Raw genomic sequence first — 19,279 nt, forward strand, 5'->3', positions numbered from 1 at the left:
AACTACTGAAATAGCAAGCTAGAATTCTATGTTTAATTTTGCATGTGTTTTATTTTTCTAGCCCGCTTACATGATCAAAAGAAGCAGAGTAGTACCGTAATTAAGAATGTAGGCTTTGAAATCAGAATTCTGGAATCAAATCTTTAACTCTGTTCTCTGTACCTTTGTATCTTCACCTGTAAAATGGAGATAAATACCTTATAAAGATGCTGTTAAGATTTAATAAGACTTTATTTAAAGTATTTAGAACAGTGATACATAGTAAATTCACAATAGTTGCTAAAGGTAATAGAGCTAGATGTAATATTGATACAAAGATATTTTGTCTTTGTGTGATGGTGCTCAATATTTTACATATTTCACATCTATTATTTCATGTGATACATTAAGAAACCAATGTAGGCAAAAGAGATAATATTATATTATTGTATTTATATATGATATCTATAGATATCATTTTAGAATATAATAATATTCATAAATATCATGTATAATATTTATACATATCATCTTATAATATCATAGTTCATAAGTGCTATAAATATGGAAAGCAGGTTGTCTTTTTGTGTCATATGGTCAACTTCTTCCCAGTTTTAAAACAGTGTGGCAAAATAGCAACTACCTATTAATTGGGGGTAAGTTATTTGGATAAGTTTGAAATCTAATAATCTGAATAGAAATTTATAATAATTTGTCACATATTCTATTCTTTTAAAAGTTATCAAGAAATTCTAGAACTAGTTTTAAGAATTTTTCAACCTTAAAAATACATGATAGTAATTGTTATGGTTTATCGAGTGCTCACTCTGCAGAATATAACATGTTACTCAGTTTACACTGTCATCTTATTTAATATTTGTAGCTGCCCAATGATGTGGATTTTACTAACCCCCCTTTAACAGATGAAATTCAGAAGTTTAGCAGTTTCCCCAGGGGCCCTCAGCAAGAGGTGGAACAGGGATTCCAACACAGATGAGACTTGAATGTCAATGTTCTATATAAGATATGCCACTGTGTTATGCTATCTCAACATCTTAGATACTAATAAGGCTTGTTATATCCTTATACATAAAAAATGATAAGGAAATCCACTGTACTTGCCTAGTCCTTAAAACATGAAACATATTTTTAAGCAAAGCAAGAAAACAAATTTGCAAGGACATCACTTACTCTGGAAGAAGCCTGCTGAAGTTCTAGTAAGACTATTAATGATTTGAAGCAACACTAGTTCCAACACTTAAAGAAATTTGCTTAGAGAAATTCTTTACTTTAGTATAAGATAGATTTAAAAACTATGTTTTATTCCATCAAACAAATTACAAAATAGAAAGGTGTAGAATTGTTAACAAATAGATGTGAGCGAAAACAGTTTGTACATCTTCAGGAAGCAAGAAAACTTCACTTCTTAGCTGACTTAGTATCACTGTTTCAGCATCAGAAGAAGTATCGTGACTCAGAGTTTTGATTTGTATGTTCTGTGTTCAAGAAAGATTGCCTGTTAAAGCTTTTGGGTTTAGTGAAACAATGAACATAATTTATTTAAATACATAAAATTTAAGGATGCTTTGACCCAAATACTTTCATCTTTGTGCATTCTTATTTCAAGGGGGGAGCTATTTTTTTAAGCCCAGAATATTTCTCCACTGTGTAGCAATCTAAACCTATTTTTTCAAATCCTCACTTATGTTTCATAAATGCTATAAAAGTCATAGAGGAAATTTTATTTCAACAGTTTTCACTAGAAGCAAGAACTTTGAATCACATGGCATTTAGAGTTTTTCCCTAATATAAAATTATGTTTTTAAATAGATGGAAAATTCCTGGAAGTTTGCCCAGGAATGAACACTGGTCCCTTTTGGGGAGTATCATTGGGAAATAGGGAAAGTCTTTTCAATCCAGTGCACAAGAAACAATGAAACTCTAGTTCTCATTTCCTTTCCCTTTGACCGAGTTTATTTAGAAATTTTAGTAAAGATGAAAATTCAGTTGAGAAATAATAAAGAAAGCAGAGGGCCTGGATTTTTTCCAAATGGGAAAATTAAACCTAGACTACTTGGGATTTGGTAATGTCCTAAGTTTGCATGTGTGTGTTTGTGCATGTGTATATTTGTGTTTGTGAGTATGTGTGTGAGAGTTTTGATAGTCATTTTCCTCTTTGAAAATCAGGATTTGCTTAGTCCACTCTGTTTTATGATATTCTCACTTCAGAAAAATATCTGATATGACTGCCTTCCTAAGAGACCCAATGATTTTGTTTCTAAGTGACTTTTTTTTCTTATTACAAAATTAAGACAGGCCATAAAAATAATATAAAGATAGTAATTTTAATTTTTCAAATATTGTAAAAATGTACATCTTAGAAAGTAAAAGCCTCATAATTCCATTCCCAGAGATGATGCAATTATAATTTATAGGGCTTCCCAGGTGGCGCTAGTGGTAAAGAATCCACCTACCAATCCTGGAGACATAAGAGACACAAGTTTGATCCCTGGGTTGGGAAGATCCCCTGGAGTAGAAAATGGCAACCACTACAGTGCTCTTGCCTGGAAAATTCCATGGACCGAGGAGCCTGGTGGGCTACAGTCCAGGGGGTCACAAAGAATCAGACACAACTGACAACTGAGTACAATTATAATTTATATACCTTATGTGTTTCTTACTTCTAATAAAAACTGTTGCAAAAAATTTTTCTCTGTAACTTAATTTTATAATATTTGTGAAACATAAATGATGTTTTGAAAAATAGATTCAGATTGCTACACAGTGGAAAAATGTTCTGGACTTAAAAAAATTTCCCCTTACTAACTGAGAAGGCAAAAGAGAAAAGTATTCGGGTCAAAGGCAGCTTTAATTTTACATATTTAAATAAACCATGTCCTTTTGTTCCACGGAACTCAAAGGTTTTAGCAAGCAATTGAAAATCTGCATATAACTTACAGAAGGCCCTCATATCCATGGTTCTTTCATATCTGCTGTTCTGCTGTTGTGGGTTAAACCAACCACAAACTATATAGTACCACAGTATTTACTATTGAAAAAGCAGGTGTGTAAGTATTTCTCAGTTCAAATTTATGTTGTTTAAGGGTGATCTGTATACAAACACAATTTTGCAATTTGGTTTTTCATATAAAAAATATTCTAGGTACATTTTTATATCAGTATGTATTTTTTAAAAAAAACTTTTATTGAAGTATAGTTGTTTTGGACATCCCAAGTCGTGTGAATTGTAAAGAACCTTCCTGCCAATTCAGGAGACATAAGAGACACGGGTTCACTCCCTGGGTTGGGAAGATCCCCTGGAGGAGGGCATGGCAATCCACTCCAGTATTCTTGCCTAGAGAATCCCCTGGGCAGAGGAGCCTGGTGGGCTACAGTCCATAGGGTTGCAAAGAGTTGGATACAACTGAAGTAACTTAGCATGCATGCAGGCATAGTTGCTTTACAATATTGTGTTTCTACAAAGTGAATCATCTATGCTATGCTATGCTAAGTCACTTAAGTCGTGTCCGACTCTGTGTGACCCCATAGACGGCAGCCCACCAGGCTCCCCCGTCCCTGGGATTCTTCAGGCAAGAACACTGGAGTGGGCTGCCATTTCCTTCTCCAATGCATGAAAGTGAAAAGTGAAAGTGAAGTCGCTCAGTCATGTCCGACTCTTAGTGACCCCATGGACTGCAGCCTAACAGGCTCCTCCATCCATGGGATTTTCCAAGCAAGAGTACTGGAGTGGGGTGCCATTGCCTTATGTATACATATATCCCCCGCTTTTTTAGATTTCCTTCCCATACAGATCATCACAGAACATTGACTTCCCTGTGCAACACAGTAGGTTCTCATTTTATACATAATAATGTGCATATGTCAATCCCAACCCCAATCTCCCAATTCATCCTCCTTTCCCCCACTGATATCCATAAGGTTGTTCTCTACATCTGTGTCCCCATTTCTGCTTTGCAAATAAGTTCTTCTGTACCATTTTTCTAGATTCCACATATAAGTGATATTACATGATATGTATTTTTCTCTTTCCAACTTACTTCATTCTATATGACAGTCTCTAGCTCTCTTCACATCTTTGCAAATGGCACTGCTTTGTTCCTTTTTATGACTAATATCCCACTGTAAGTATGTACCAGGTCTTTATCCATTCCTCTGTTGATGGACATTTAGGTTCCTTCCATGTCTTGGCTATTGTAAATAGTGCTGCAATAAATACTGGGGTGCGTGTATCTATTTGAATTTTGGTTTTCTCCACATAGATGACTGGAGTGAGATTTCTTGGTCATATGGTAGTTCTATTTTTAATTTTTTGAAAAACTTCCATATTGTTCTCCATAGTAGTTGTACCAATTTACTTGCCCACCAACAGTGTTGGAGGGTTTCTCTTTTCTTCACACCCTCTCCAGCATTTATTGTTTATAAATGTTTTCATGATGGTCTTTCTGACAAGTAATTTTAATTTTCATTTCTCTAATAATTAGTGATGTTGAGCATCTTTTTTATGTGCTTTTTGGCCATCTGTATGTCTTCTTTGAAAAAAAGTCTATTAGGTCTTCCACCCATTTTTTCATTGGATTGTTTCTTTTATTATTGAGCTATATAAGCTGTTTGTATATTTTGGAGATGAATCCCTTGTTGGTTGTTTTGTTTGCAAATATTTTCTCCTATTCTGAAGGTTGTATTTTTGTTTTATTTATTGTTTCATTTACTGTGCAAAAGGTTATAAGTTTAATTAGATCTCATTTTGCTTATTTTTGTTTTTAGTTTCACTATTCTGGGAGATGGATCCAAAAAGATCTTTCTATAATTTATGTTAGAGGGTGTTCTGCTTATGATTTTCTCTAAGAGTTGTAAGTGCCCAGCCTTACATCTAGGTCTTTAATCTATTTTGAGTTTGTTTTTGTGTATGGTATTAGGAAGTGTTCTAATTTTATTCTTTTACAGATAGCTGCCCAGTTTTCCCAGCACCACTTATTGAAGAGACTGTCTTTTTTCCGTTGTATATTCTTGCCTCCTTTGTCATAAAGTAGGTGAACAGAGGTGTCTAGATTTATCTTTGGGCTTTCTATCTTGTTCCATTGATCCATATGTCTTTTTTTGCCCCAGTACCATACTGTCTTGATTACTGTAGCTTTAGTCTGTAGTATAGTCTGAAGTCAGAGAGCCTGATTCCTCCAGCTCTGTTTTTATTTTTCAAGATTGCTTTGGCTATTTGGGGTATTTTGTGTTTCCATACAAATTAAAAAATATTTTAATCTGATTCTGTGGAATAATGTCATTGGTAATTTGATGGGGATTCCATTGAATCTGTGGATTGCTTTGGGTAGTACAATTATTTTTACAGTATTGATTCTTCAAATCCAAGAACATGGTATATCTCTCCATCCATTCGTATCATCTTTGTTTTCTTTCATCAGTATCCTATAGTTTTCTGAATCAAGGTATTTTTCCTTCTTAGATAGTTTTATCCCTAGATAGTTTCATCTTCATGATGAAATCATAAATCGAATTGTTTTCTTAATTTCTCTTTCTGATCTTCTGTTAGTGCATTGGAATGAAAGAGATTCCTGTGTATTAATTTTGTCTGGTTTTGGTATCAGGGTGATAGTGGCCTTATAAAATTAGCTTGGGAGTGTCCCTCCCTCTGCAATTTTTGGAAGAATTTGAGAAGGACATGTTAGCTGGTCTCTAAAATAGAATTCACCTGTGACACCATCTAGTCCTGTACTTTTGTTTCTTGGAAGATTTTAATCACAGTTTTATTTCAATTTCATTATTCATGACTGGCCTGTTCATAATTTTGTTCAGTTAAATTTTTTTAAATATATTTATTTACTTATAAGGCTGCATTGAGTTTTAGCTGTGGCATGTAGGTTCTTTGCTGTGGCACATGGGCTTCTCTCTAGTTGTAGCATGTGGGTTTAGTTCCTCTCTGGCTTGTGGGATCATAGTTCTCCAAGGATCAATCCTGTATCCTGTGCTCTGGGAGACAGATTTTTAACCACTGGACCACCAGGGAAATCCCTGTTCATATTTTCTATTTCTTCCTAGTTCAGTCTTAGAAAGTTATACCTTTCTAAGAATTTGTCCATTTCTTCCAGGTTGTCCATTTTATTGGCATACACTGAGTTGGTCAAAAAGTTCACACAAATTTTTTCAGAAGATGTTACAGAAAAACCCAAACATTTTGGTTAACCTAGTAATTGCTTGTAGTAGTCTCTTATGATCTTTTGTGTTTCTGTGGTGTCAGCTGTAATGTCTCCTTTTCCATTTCTAATTTTATTGATTTGAGTCCTCTCCCTTTTTTTTTCTTAAGGAGTCTGGCTAATGGTTTTATCAATTTTGCTTATCTTCTCAAAGAACCAATTTTTAGTTTCATTGGCTTTTGCTATTCTCTGTTTTATAATATTTCATTTATTTTTGCTCTGTTTTTTATTATTTCTTTCCTTCTTCTAACTTTTGGTTTTGTTTGTTCTTATTTCTCTAGTTGCATTTGGTACAAGGTTGTGTTGTTTATTTGATATTTTTCTTGAGATGGATTGTATTGTTATAAACTTCCCTCTTAGAACTGTGCTGCTTTCCATAGGCTTTGGGTCACCTGTTTTAGTTTTCAATTGTTTCTAGATATTTTTTATTTCCTTTTTGATTTCTCCAGTTATCCATAGGTTGTTTAATAGCACATTGTTTAGCCTCCACATGTTTGTGTTTTTAATAGTTTTTTTTTCCCCCTTATTTGCTTTCTAATCTCATAGCATTGTTTCAGAAAAGATACCTGATACAATATCAGTTTTCTTAACTTTACTGAAGCTTGATTTGTGACCCAAGATGTAATCTATCCTGGAGAATGTTTCATGTGCTCTTGAAAAGAAAATATATTCTCCTGTTTTCTGATGGAATGTCCTGTATATATCAATTAAGTCTATCTGGTCTAATGTTTCATTTAAGACTTGTGTTTTCTTGTTAATTTTTTCTCCTAGGTTGAGTGCATAAATATTTACAATTGCTTTATCTTCTTCTTGGATTGATCCCTTGATTATTAGGTAGCATCTTTCCTTATCTTGTTAACAGTCTTTATTTTAAAGTCTATTTTGTCTGATGTGAGTATTGCTACTCCAGCTTTTCTTTGCTTTCCATTTTTATGGATTATCTTTTTCCATCTCCTCAATTTCAGTCTGTGTGTATCCCTAGGTCTGAAGTGGGTCTCTTGTAGACAGCCTATATATAGGTCTTGTTTTATCCATTCAGCCAGTCTGTTTCTTCTGGTTGGAACATTATTCCATTTACATTTCAGATAATTATCAATAGATATGTTCCTATTGCCATTTTCTTAATTGTTTGGGGTGTGGTTTTCTTTGTATGTCTTTTTCCTCTTTCCCTTCCTTTTTTGTTCTCCTTTCTAGTGTTTTTTTGCCTATAGAAGTTCCTTTAGCAGTTGTAAAGCTGGTTTGGAGGTGCTGAATGCTCTTAGCTTTTGTTTATCTGTAAAATTTTTGATGCTCTGTCAAATCGGAATGAGAGCCTCGCTGGTTAGAGTATTTTTGGTTATAGGCTTTTCCTTTTCATCATTTTAAATATATCCTCCCACTCCCTCTGACCTGCAGAGTTTCTGCTGAAAAATCAGCTGATAACTTTTTGGGGTTTCCTTGTCTGTTATTTGTTGCTTTCCCCTTGTTGCTTTTAATATTGTTTGTACTTAATTTTTGTTAGTTTAATAATATGTGTCTCAGTGTGTTCCTCCTTGGGTTTATCCTTTATGCAACTCTCTTTGCTTTCTAGGCTTGGGTGACTATCTCATTTCCCATGTTAGAAAAGTTTTTTACTGTGATTTCTGGAAATATTTTCTCAGACCCTTTTTGTTCTTCTTCTGGGACCTCTATAATTCAAATGTTCATGCATTTAATGTTGTTCCAGATGTCTCTGAGTTTATTCACATTTCTTTTCATTTTATTATTATTATTATTCTGTTCTACAGCAGAGATTTATACCACTCTGTCTTCCAGGTCACTTATGCATTCTTCTGCCTCAGTTATTCTGTTATTGATTTCTTCTAATGTGTTTTTCATTTTCAGTTCCTGTCTTGTTCATTTTTGTTTATTTGTGTTTTAGTTCTTCTAGGTCTTTGCTAAACTTTTATTATATCTTTTCAATCCATGCCTCCAGTCTGTTTCTAAGATCTTGGATCATCTTTACTATCATACTCTGAATTCTCTTTCAGACAGATTGCTTATCTCCTCTTTATTTAATTGTTCTTGTAGGTTTTAATATTGCTCCTTCGTCTGCAACATATCTCTTTGTTACCTTTTTTTTTTCCTCAAAGTTTTGTGTTTGTGATCTGCTTTCCAGGCTGCAGGGTTGCAGTTCCTCTTGCTTCTGTTATCTGTCCCCTGGTAGGTGAGGTTGATCCAGAGACTTGTGCTGTTATCCTCTTAATGAGGGTTAGACTATTGTTGTGGTGACCAGAGCCTGCCTTGGATATTGAGTGAGGGCTCCCCTTTGCTCTTTGGTTGTCACTGCCCTGTCATGGGTGGAGTCGGCTTCCAAGTTGTTGTAGTAGAAGCCCCCAGATTTGCTTCTTAGCTGTGTTTCTGATCTGTGGTGCAAAGTAGGCACGGTTGGAGCACTGCTGCTGGGAGGGAAGCTACTAAGTATCCCTTCTTTGGAGCTACTCTCCTGTGATGTACTCTGTTGTATGATCTTTCACCCATTGTGCAGACCCTCAGACTACACTGATATTAGCATTGCCATGCTAACATTTGACTCTGGTGTCTCCTAGAGATTTCTTTCACCAGGTCATCAGAGTAGATCCACTGAAGTCCAGCCCCAGGATTGCAGTAATCATGGATCTGGACCAGTTGTGGGTATTAGGTGCTGAGTCATGCTCAGTTGCTCAGTCATGTCTGTCTCTTTGTGACCCCATGGACTGTAGCCCACCAGGTTCTGCTGTCCATGGAATTTTTATGCAAGAATATGGGAGTAGGTTGCTATTTCCCACTCCAGGGATCTTCCTGAGCAAGGGACTGAACCCTCGTCTCTTGCATCTCCTGCACTGGTAGGTAGTTTCTTTACCAATGCACCATCTAGGAAGCTACCAGGTGTTATAGGGGTAGCTCAGATTTTAGCCTGGCACAAGCCACCAAGTGTACATGCATGTTAAGTCACTTCAGTTGTGCCTGAATCTTGCAACCCTATGGACTATAGCCTGCTAGGCTCCTTTGTCCATGGGATTCTGCAGACAACACTACTGGAGTGGATTGCCCTGCTTCCAGGGGATCTTCTCAACCCAGGGATTGAACCCATATCTTTTATATCTCCTGTATTGGCAGGTGGGTTCTTTACCCCTAGTGCTACACCTACTAAAACTAGGTCTGTCTTGGCTGTGGGAGCACTTATCTGTTCAGATGTTTTGTAGGTGCTGAGTTTTTACCAAGCTGTTTGTGAGGGTTTCAATTTGTGCATCTGCAAGGAAAAATTTCAGCTTTTCTTCTTAAATTCAGTGGCCCCTGGGACTTAGCAGTGGTTTTAGCTCCACCTCTGAATATAAGTCGCACACAGGGATCTACTCCCAAGGCTGCCCTGGAGCACTTTGGTCTGCCCCAGTGAGGACAGGGCCCAGAGGTGGCACAGCTGCCAGCGTCATGGGAGGCAACAGGTGCACAAAGGGGTTGGAAGTTGTAAGAGATCTGGCCCAGTCACAGGTTCACGGGGAAACCGATGGCCATGATGTGGGAGATCCAGCCCTGGTGGGAGCATTTCCTATCACCTGGTGGCAGGCACATGAGGTTAGCCCTGGGTGATCTTTCCAAGCAATCAGAGCCAGCCCTGTCGGGGGCCTTTCCTAGTTCCTAGCAGCAGGTGAGCTGGGGCCAGCCCTGGGAGGGGCTTTTCCTAGTGTTTGGCCACAGCTCCAAAAGGATTAGCCCCAGCAGGAGCCTTTTCTAGTGCCTAGTGGCAGGCATGAGACAGCTCACCCTGGCGGAAACCATTTTTACCACCTGGCGAGGTGTAAGTAGGGGCTGACAGTGTAGGGAGAGAGGCTGCAAAGACAGCTCCACCCACTACATGCCACTCAATAATGGCTCCTTGCTTCTATGGTAGTCCAGGTTTCCTCCACAAGTATTCCCAGTTGTGGATTTTCTCATTCCCATCCCTTCAGTCTGTCCTGTCTACTTGCATCCAGCAGCAGTCCTCTCCTCAGCTTTTCTGTCATTGCCTATATTCCAGCACCCAGTGCCAATGCACACTGACAGACACAAGTCTCAGGCTCGGAGGCACAGGGCTGTGGCACAGATCATCTATGCAGGTCTCACTTTGTCCTGCCTGCCATAGACCGGCTGTTTCATTCCCCTCCAACAGGCCCAGATGATTTCCTTCTGTCCCATCCAATCTGCCCCTCCACAAGGGGGTTTCCCTGGATGCAGGAACTTCTGAGCTTCTTCAGAACCCCCACCTAGAAGCAGATACTATTCCACTTCCTGTCCTCTTCTTTTTCCCTTCTTTCTTTTGTCTTACATGGTTCCGCATGGATCTTTCTTGCCCTTTCCAGTGTCTAAGGTCTTCTCCTAGTGTTCAGCCAGTGCTCTGTGAGCCCTGTTCCATATCTAGATATATTCTTGATGCATCTGTGGGGAGATGAACTCCTAGTCCTCCTACTTCTCTGCCATCTTGCTTTTCCCTATACTAGTATGTATTGATCTAACTTTTTTTTTAATCTAACCTATTTTTTAGAAAATAGAAGACTTGCTTTTGAATAAATAACCAACAGAAAGTATTTACGATGTTGTGAGAGATGGAATAGGTAAATTGTAAAACATGAAGATACACTTACATATAAATCCTAGCTCTAATACATAGCTGTATAAATTTTGATATATCAATTTCTTCATGAATTTCAGCTTATCTACTTATAAAATAACACTAATAATAGACACCTCATAAGGTTGTGAAATATACAATGAAAATTGTGAAAAATACAACTCATATAAAGTGCCAGGCAGATGGAAGCCATTTAAATAAGCTCCTTTCATATCTTTTGTAGACTTTGTAATGTGCGTGTGTGCTCAGTCACTTCAGTTATATCCTACTCTTTGCGACCCTGTGGACTGTATCCTGCTAAGCTCTTCTGTCCATGGGATTCTCAGGCAAGAACACTGGAATAGGTTGCCATCCCCTCCAGACCCAGGGATCAAACCTTTGTCTCTTGCACTGCAGGCAGATTCTTTACCCACTGAGCCACCTGGGAAGCCCAGACTTTGTAATAGGCCTGTGCAAATTTGTTGGTCTTTTCTCCTACCCCCCTGCAAAATAAGTCTAAGTATACCAACTCTTTGGAGACATTAAAAAATAAACACCTTTTCAAGGTATCAGTATTTAGAATTCTTAGAATATGTTCTGTCAATATAAGTAATTATTACCATTAAAAAATATCAAATCTAAGACCAAGTGCTTAAACGTAAGGCACTCTGGTCTATCCAGGCATATGTTTTGTGAAATATCAGGTTCTTTGTGTAATAGCTTAAACTTGCTAGGAATCACTTGTCTAGGTAAAAACTGTAAAAGATGCTCTCTTGGATTAAAAGATGCTTTATACAATATGTATTTTTATATATTTTAAAGGATGGGATGCTATTATGGACTGGAAAGATGTCTTATCAGGAGGGGAAAAGCAAAGAATGGGCATGGCTCGCATGTTTTATCATAGGTAAGTGTATTATATTCAAGTTACTATTGATACTATTCTATTGTTGTAATAAAAAAATGTTCGGATAGGATCCCTTGTCCTCATTCGGTTTGAAAATATATTTCTGAAAAGCTAGTGCTTAGAATTTATAGTATTTAAATTTCTTAGGTTGTTTTTTAATGTGACAGAAATCTCCAAGTGTTTGTTCTATTTATTTTATGTTGAGTAATGTTAGATGACAAAATTTAATTTTTGTGTCCTAAGTTTGAAAGTGGGATAATTACTAATTTTAAAATGTGAAGACTAGATAACCACTATTATGCTATTGTGAACACAGTAGGTGGACATTCAGTGAAAGTCAAAGTTGCTCAGTTGTGTCTAACTCTTTGCAACCCCATAGCGTGTAGCCTTCCAGGCTCCTTGGTCCGTGGAATTCTCCAGCCCATAATACTGAGGTAGGTAACTGTTCCCTTCTCCAGGGGATCTTCCCAACCCAGGGATCGGACCCAGATCTTCTGCATTGCAGGCAGATTCTTTACCATTTGAGCCACCAGGGAAGCCCAGATATTCAGTAATACTTCTCAATTACATGATTAAATTAAAACTAAATTAAATTTCTAGTCAGTCAGTGGCCTATAAAGTTAGTAGTGTTCTCCTTGAGAGGAGGCATATCTAATGGTAAAAGGAACCAACCAGCCTAAGTCTTAATGGACTCAGAAATAAAGAGATGCAGGAAATAATTTATCTTGATAAAACTTTTCTATTTCTAACCAGCTTAATAGCCTTTTGGTTCAGAGTATCAAGCACAAGACACTAGAAATAAATATTGAAGCTATTATGATTTGTTCCTTTTTTTTAATCCTATTTTCTGTGAAAAATAAATTCCCATTTTAATGTTAGGCCTCTGGCAATGAGAACCTAAGTTGTTACTTTCAGTACTTACATCTTGGGCATTAAAGTTATGTACATGGATGGCTGAGTGGACCATAAGCTGGGGCACATGCAATACTCTTGACGAAGTTGCAGTGGAAGCAATAAAACTTCTGTAGGGAACTTTTAAAAGCTGATAGAAAAATGCAAAAAAAAAATCAAGTAAGCTTCATTAAACACTTAGCAACAAGTTGACTATCAATTTTTTAGAAATCTTTTATTATGGAAAATCCATTAAAAGTTCATCAAAAAAGAGAATATTGTAAGATGAACCCTATATTCCCATCACACTGATTCAACAAGTCTAATATTTTACAGCACTTGATTTATTTATTTTTTTATATAAAGCATTGTGAAGCAAATCCAAAGTCATGGAATTTTTCATGAAATATTTTGACATCAATCTCTGAAATATTAGGATATTTTTCTTATATTATATACCATAATCATCATTAATACAATTGACAATAATCATTTAAAATTATTTCATACCTGGTTCATATCCAATTTCCCTGATAGTCTCAAAAATATCTTTTTATACTCGGTTTGTTCAAACCAAGATCCAAACAAATTTTATGTATTGAATTTTGTTGTTATATATCTCTTAATTATTTTTAATTCAAAGAGTTGTTTCTTCTCCTGCCTCTGTGCCCCTCCCATCTTTTATACTATTGACTTGTTGAAGAAGCTAGGTCAGTTGTCCTTTAAGAATGTTGTCCTTTCAAGATTGATCTGATTGCTTCCTCTTGAGATCCCTTTACCTCTTTCCTCAATCTACTATTTTTCTTATAAACTGGAAATTAGAGCTAAAAACTTGATTATATTTAGGTTCAGCCTTTCTGGTAAGAATATAACATGTAATATTTATCACTGAAAAAATAATGTATAGTTTAAATGACTTTATTAAATATAATTATGTGTTTATATTATAGAAGTGGAAAATTTAGATGAGTAAAAAGAAGAAAAAATTCTGTTTTACTACTTGTAGCACATAAAATTTTAGTATAGTATTTTCTCTATTTTAGTATACAAAAGTTGGTTGTTATTTTTAACTTTTTAATATGTAACTATTTTCATAAAGTATTTACAGTTTATATTCCTCTTTTTTTGGGGGGGGGCATACCACATGGCTTGTGGAATCTTAGTTCCCTGACCAGAGATTGAAATCAGGCCCCAGCAGTGAAAGCACTGAGTCCTAACAACTGCACCACAAGGGAACTCCTTGTATCCCTCTTTTTATTTTGTATCCTATTATGTGTATTACTATGTAATAGCTAGCCAAGGTTTATTATTATTATAACATTTATGTACCAAATACATAAATGTATTTCAGTATTCAATTCAATGAATTCTGATAAATGTATATACAATATATAATCAATATCCCAATTAAGATAAAGAATGATTCTATCACTTAGAAAGTCCCTCATGCCCCTTTCCAGTCAAATCTTTCCATAGACAATTTCTGTTTCCATTTCTAATGCATAAATTAGTTCTCCTGTTCTACAACTTCATATAAATTAATCATGTTGTGTGTGTGTTTGTCGCTCAGTTATGTCCAACTCTTTGCGACCCCATGGACTGTAGCTCACTAGGCTCCTCTCTCCATGGAATTCTCCAGGCAAGAATACTGGAGTGCGTTGCCATTCCATCCTTCAGGGGATCTTCCCGACCCAGGGATCAAACCCAGGTCTCCCACATTGTGGGCAGATTCTTTACTGTCTGAGCCACCAGAGAAGCCCCAAAATTAAATCATACAATATGTATTATTTTGTGTTATAGCTGGAGTTTATACATGAGAAAAATGTTGTGTAATAACATGGTATTTTAATAACATACATGGTTAGTTCAAGGGTAAGGCAAACTAAAAAATATAAACTAAAATATGCAAACTCTGAATTTTTAGTGAAGTATATTTTACAATGACTTTTTTGAGATAATGTGGTGAGATTCGAGAGTAAACTTTGTAGTATGAAATTTATGACTATCTGTTAACCACTATTACCTTGAATCTGTCTGTGCCTTGTCCATAAATATTCAGTAATATGATCCCCCATATAGTTGGTGAAATGTGACATGCTGGTGGTTTTCTTGCTCAGTCATGTCCGACTCTTGCAATCCCATGGACTGTAACCTGCCAGGCTCCTCTGTCCATGGGATTCTCCAGGCAAGAATACTGGAGTGGGTTGCCATTTGCTTCTCCAGTTAAATCTTCCCAACCCAAGAATCAAACCCAGGGCTCCTGCATTGCAGGCAGTTTCTTTACCAACTGAACTACAACTGAAGCCTGAAATGTAAAATGATGGAACGTAATATGTGGCTGTAAATTTCTCATTATCTCAGTGTGTTAATAAGATAAAAAGCAAGTGGCATTAATAAAAGATGCTAACCTAAAGAGATTTTTAAGTGCCTATCACTTAAATACTTGATACTCATGTATCTAAAATATTTTTGGTATAAAATGATACTGAATAAAAAATACTAAAGCTAGTGAAGGACCTCACTGTTTGTGGAAATGTAAGTTGGTGAAGCTACTGTGGAAACCAGTGTGCAGGTTCCTTAGAAAACTAAAACTAAAATTACCATATGACCCAGCAATCCCACTCCTGGGCATATATCTGTACAAAACTATAATTCATAAAGATACATGCACCCCAGTATTCATAGCAGCACTATTCACAATAGCCCAGACATGGAAACCACCTAAATGTCCATCTACAGATGAAGGATAAACATGTGGTACATCTATATAATGGAATACTTCATAGCTTAAAAAAAAAAAAGAAAGAATGCCATTTGCAGCAACACAGATGCAACTAGAGGTTATCATACTAAATGAAGTAAGTCAGAAAGAGAAAGCAAATACCATATGAGGTCATTCATATGTGGAATCTAAAATATGACACAAATAAACCTATCTATGAAGCAGAAACATATTCATTAACAGAGAGAACAGATTAGTGCTTGCTAGGAGAGAGGATTTGTGGGGACGGACTGAGTAGGTGGGGGTTAGCAAATGTGAGCTTTTATATGTATAATGGATAAACAACAGGGTCCTGCTGTATAGCAAAAGGAACTATGTTTGCTATCCTATGATAAGCCATAATGGAGAAGAATATAAAAAAGAATATATGTATTATATTTTATTATAGTTGATTTACAATATTATATTAATTACTCCTGTACAACAAAGTGATTCAGACATATATGTATATACATATATATACAACAAAGTGATTCAGATATATATGTATATATACATGTATACATATATATCTGAATATATATAGGAAATGGCAACCCACTCCAGTATTCTTGCCTGGGAAATCCCATGGACAGAGGACCCTTGTGGGCTACAGTCCATGGGGTCACAAAGAGTCAGATATGACTAAGCAACTAAACACACACACATACATGTATATATATATATCTTAATCACCTTGCTGTATAGGAGTAATTAATGTAACATTATAAATCAACTTAAAAAAATTTTAAAAACCCAGTGAAGGAAAAGTATAATAATGAAAAATTGCCTCCCTTCTTTCTCAAAGAATTATTAAGAAGATTTGAATTATAATGAGAAAGACTTGAGCTAACAACTAAAGTGGAGTACTTTAGCAAGGAGAATTATGTGTCAAAATCTTAGTCTTTTTGAGAGGATTTTAATTTTAATGTTTAAAAATGATTAGAAAAGTCCCACCTTATAGGAAATAGATTAGATCCTTCTTAAGCCTCACTCTTCTGATGATGCACCAAAAGAAAAATCTGAGAAACAGTGTTATCTAATGTTTAACTTAGTTATATCAGTTTCAGCTTACAGTCCCTGCTTAATATATTTGCATGCGTGTACGCATGCGTATACACACACACACACACACATACACACACACACACACACACACCCCACAAAACCAGTTCTACCAAGGAAACAAAATATCTTACATCTGCTAGGCTAGGAGTTGCTATGACAACAGAGTGTAAGAAATATACATTTTTTCTAATTCTAAAATGGCATCTCTTCTGTTTACCTCAAAGCACTCTAAAAAATAAGACAATACAGTACCATTACTAAAAATAGTTATACAAAAAAATAAAATTTTACCCCAAGCCTCTCTGTTTTATACTTCCTTTTCTCCTCTCTCATTTTTACTTAAGAAAATCATCCACAAACAGAAATAAACTCTGAGACAAATAATTCTTGATACTTTAACCTGAACAATAACCAAAAGCTAACCAGTTAAACCACTTCTGTTGTCAAGGGGAAACTGCAGTGATCTTTATTTCTTTGTGTGGAGAGCTGGTATTAAAATCAAGTGTAGTGTTAAAGTTGGGTTTGTCTCCTGTATCTATTATACTTACATTTAGTTATTTTTGGCTATGCTAAGTCATTGGTGCTGCATGAGGGCTTTCCCTAGTTGTGGTGAGCAGAAGCTACCCTTTGTTGCGGGGCATGGACTTCTCATTGTGATGGCTTCTCTTGTTGCAGAGCACAGGCTCTAGGCACATGGGCTTCTTGAGTGCAGGCTCAGCAGTTGTGGCTTATGGGCTTGCTGCTCCATGGCATGTGGGAGCCTCCTGGACCATGGATCAAACCAGTGTCCCTTGCATTGCAAGGTGGACTATTAACCACTGGACCACCAGGGAAGCTATCTATTATCCTTGACAGGGTACCCCCCAATATTAAACAGGATCCTATTAATAAACAATCCATCAAATTACTAGGAAAAGAGTTTGAAGTGCCAAATATTTTTGCTGAATGAGACATTACTACTGGTTTCAATTTTTATCTTTTCTTTGTCATTTTATTTTATTCTTTTACAGTGTATTTTTTCCTGAAGCATAGTTGATTTACAGTGTTGTATTAATTACTCCTGTACAGCAAAATGATTCAGTTATATATATATGTGTGTGTGTGTATATGTATATATTCTATTTAAAAAATTAATCTCCATTTTATGGTTTGTCATATGATACTGAATATAGTTCTCTTACTATACAGTAGAATCTTCTGTTTACCCTTTCCATGTATAACAGCTTACATCTGCTTACCCCAACCTCTCACGCCTTCCTCCCCCATCCCTCCCCCTTGGCAACCATAAACAAGTTCTCTATGTCCATGAGTCTGTATTTCACAGATAGGTTCATGTTCATATAAAATATAATAGCATATGATATTTGTCTTTCTCTGGCTGTCTTTACTTAGTATGATAATCTCTGGTTGCATCCATGTTGCTGAAAATAGCATTATTTCATTATTTTTTTATGGCTAAGTACTATTTCATTTTGTGGAACACACCAAATCTTCTTTATGCATTCATCTGTCCATATTCATTTAGGTTGCTTCCATGTCTTCAGTTCAGTTCAGTCGCTCAGTCATGTCCAACTCTTTACGACCCCATGAATCACAGCATGCCAGGCCTCCCTGTCTATCACCAACTCCCAGAGTTCACTCAAACTCATGTCTATCGAGGCGGTGATGCCATCCAGCCATCTCATCCTCTGTCGTCCCCTTCTCCTCCTGGTCCCAATCCCTCCCAGCATCAGGGTCTTTTCCAGTGAGTCAATTCTTCGCATGAGGTGGCCAAAGTATTGGAGTTTTAGCCTCAGCATCAGTCCTTCTGATGAACACCCAGGACTGATCTCCTTTAGGATGGACTGGTTGGATCTCCTTGCAGTCCAAGGGACTCTCAAGAGTCTTCTCCAGCACCACAGTTCAAAAGCATCAGTTCCTCGGTGCTCAGTTTTCTTCACAGTCCAACTCTCACATCCATACATGACCACTGGAAAAACTATAGCCTTGACTAGACGGACCTTTTTTGGCAAAGTAATGTCTCTGTTTTTCAATATGGTATCTAGGTTGCTCATAACTTTCCTTCCAAGGGAGTAAGTGTCTTTTAATTTCATGGCTACAATCACCATCTGCAGTGATTTGGAGCCCAAAAAACTAAAGTCTGACACTGTTTCCACTGTTTCCCCATCTATCTGCCATGAAGTGATGGAACAAGATGCCATGATCTTAGTTTTCTGAATGTTGAGCTTTAAGCCAGCTTTTTCACTCTCCTCTTTCACTTTCATCAAGAGGCTTTTTAGTTCCTCTTCACTTTCTGCCATAAGGGTGGTATCATCTGCATGTCTGAGGTTATTGATATTTCTCCCGGCAATCTTGATTCCAGCTTGTGCTTCTTCCAGCCCAGCGTTTCTCATGATATACTCTGCATATAAGTTGGCTATTTTAAATAGTGCTGCTTTGATCATAGGAGTGCATGTATCTTTTCAAATTATAGCTTTATCTAGGTATATGCCCAGGAATGGGATTGCTGGATCATATGCACTTCCCTGGTTGCTCAGACCGTAAAAAATCTGCCTGCAGTACAGGAGACCTGAATTTGATCCCTGGGTCAGGAATATCCCCTGGAGAAGGGAATGGCAACCCACACCAGTATTCTTGCCTGGAGAATTCCATGGACAGAAGAGCCTGGCAGACTGCAGTCCATGAAATCGCAAATAATCAAAAATGACTGAGTGACTAACACACAGACACAGAAACTTAATTTTAGCTTTTTGAGTAATCTTAATACTGTTTTCCATAGTCACTGTACCAATTTACATTCCTACCAACAGTATAAATAAGATGTTTGCATTTTTCTTCAAACCCTCTCCAGCATTTATTAT

At 36.6% G+C, this 19,279-nt stretch overlaps 1 protein-coding gene across 3 annotated transcripts in view; it reads left to right on the forward strand.

The window, feature by feature from the left end:
* The window catches only part of ABCD2 (ATP binding cassette subfamily D member 2), an 87,805-nt gene that overhangs the window by 53,851 nt on the left and 14,675 nt on the right, over positions 1-19,279 (forward strand). For all 3 annotated transcript variants that reach the window (XR_015163768.1, XM_086399924.1, XM_086399925.1), the window contains one exon: positions 11,614-11,698. Coding sequence is in view for 2 of the 3 variants with exons in the window: in XM_086399924.1 (XP_086256050.1) it covers positions 11,614-11,698 (85 nt within the window). In the remaining variant the exon portion in view is untranslated. The remainder of the gene's footprint in view (positions 1-11,613; positions 11,699-19,279) is intronic.

This window comes from Bos grunniens, chromosome 5 (assembly GCF_055505025.1).
Source record: "Bos grunniens cultivar Pamir isolate PY7600 chromosome 5, Bosgru_T2T1.0, whole genome shotgun sequence".
NCBI lineage: Eukaryota > Metazoa > Chordata > Mammalia > Artiodactyla > Bovidae > Bos > Bos grunniens.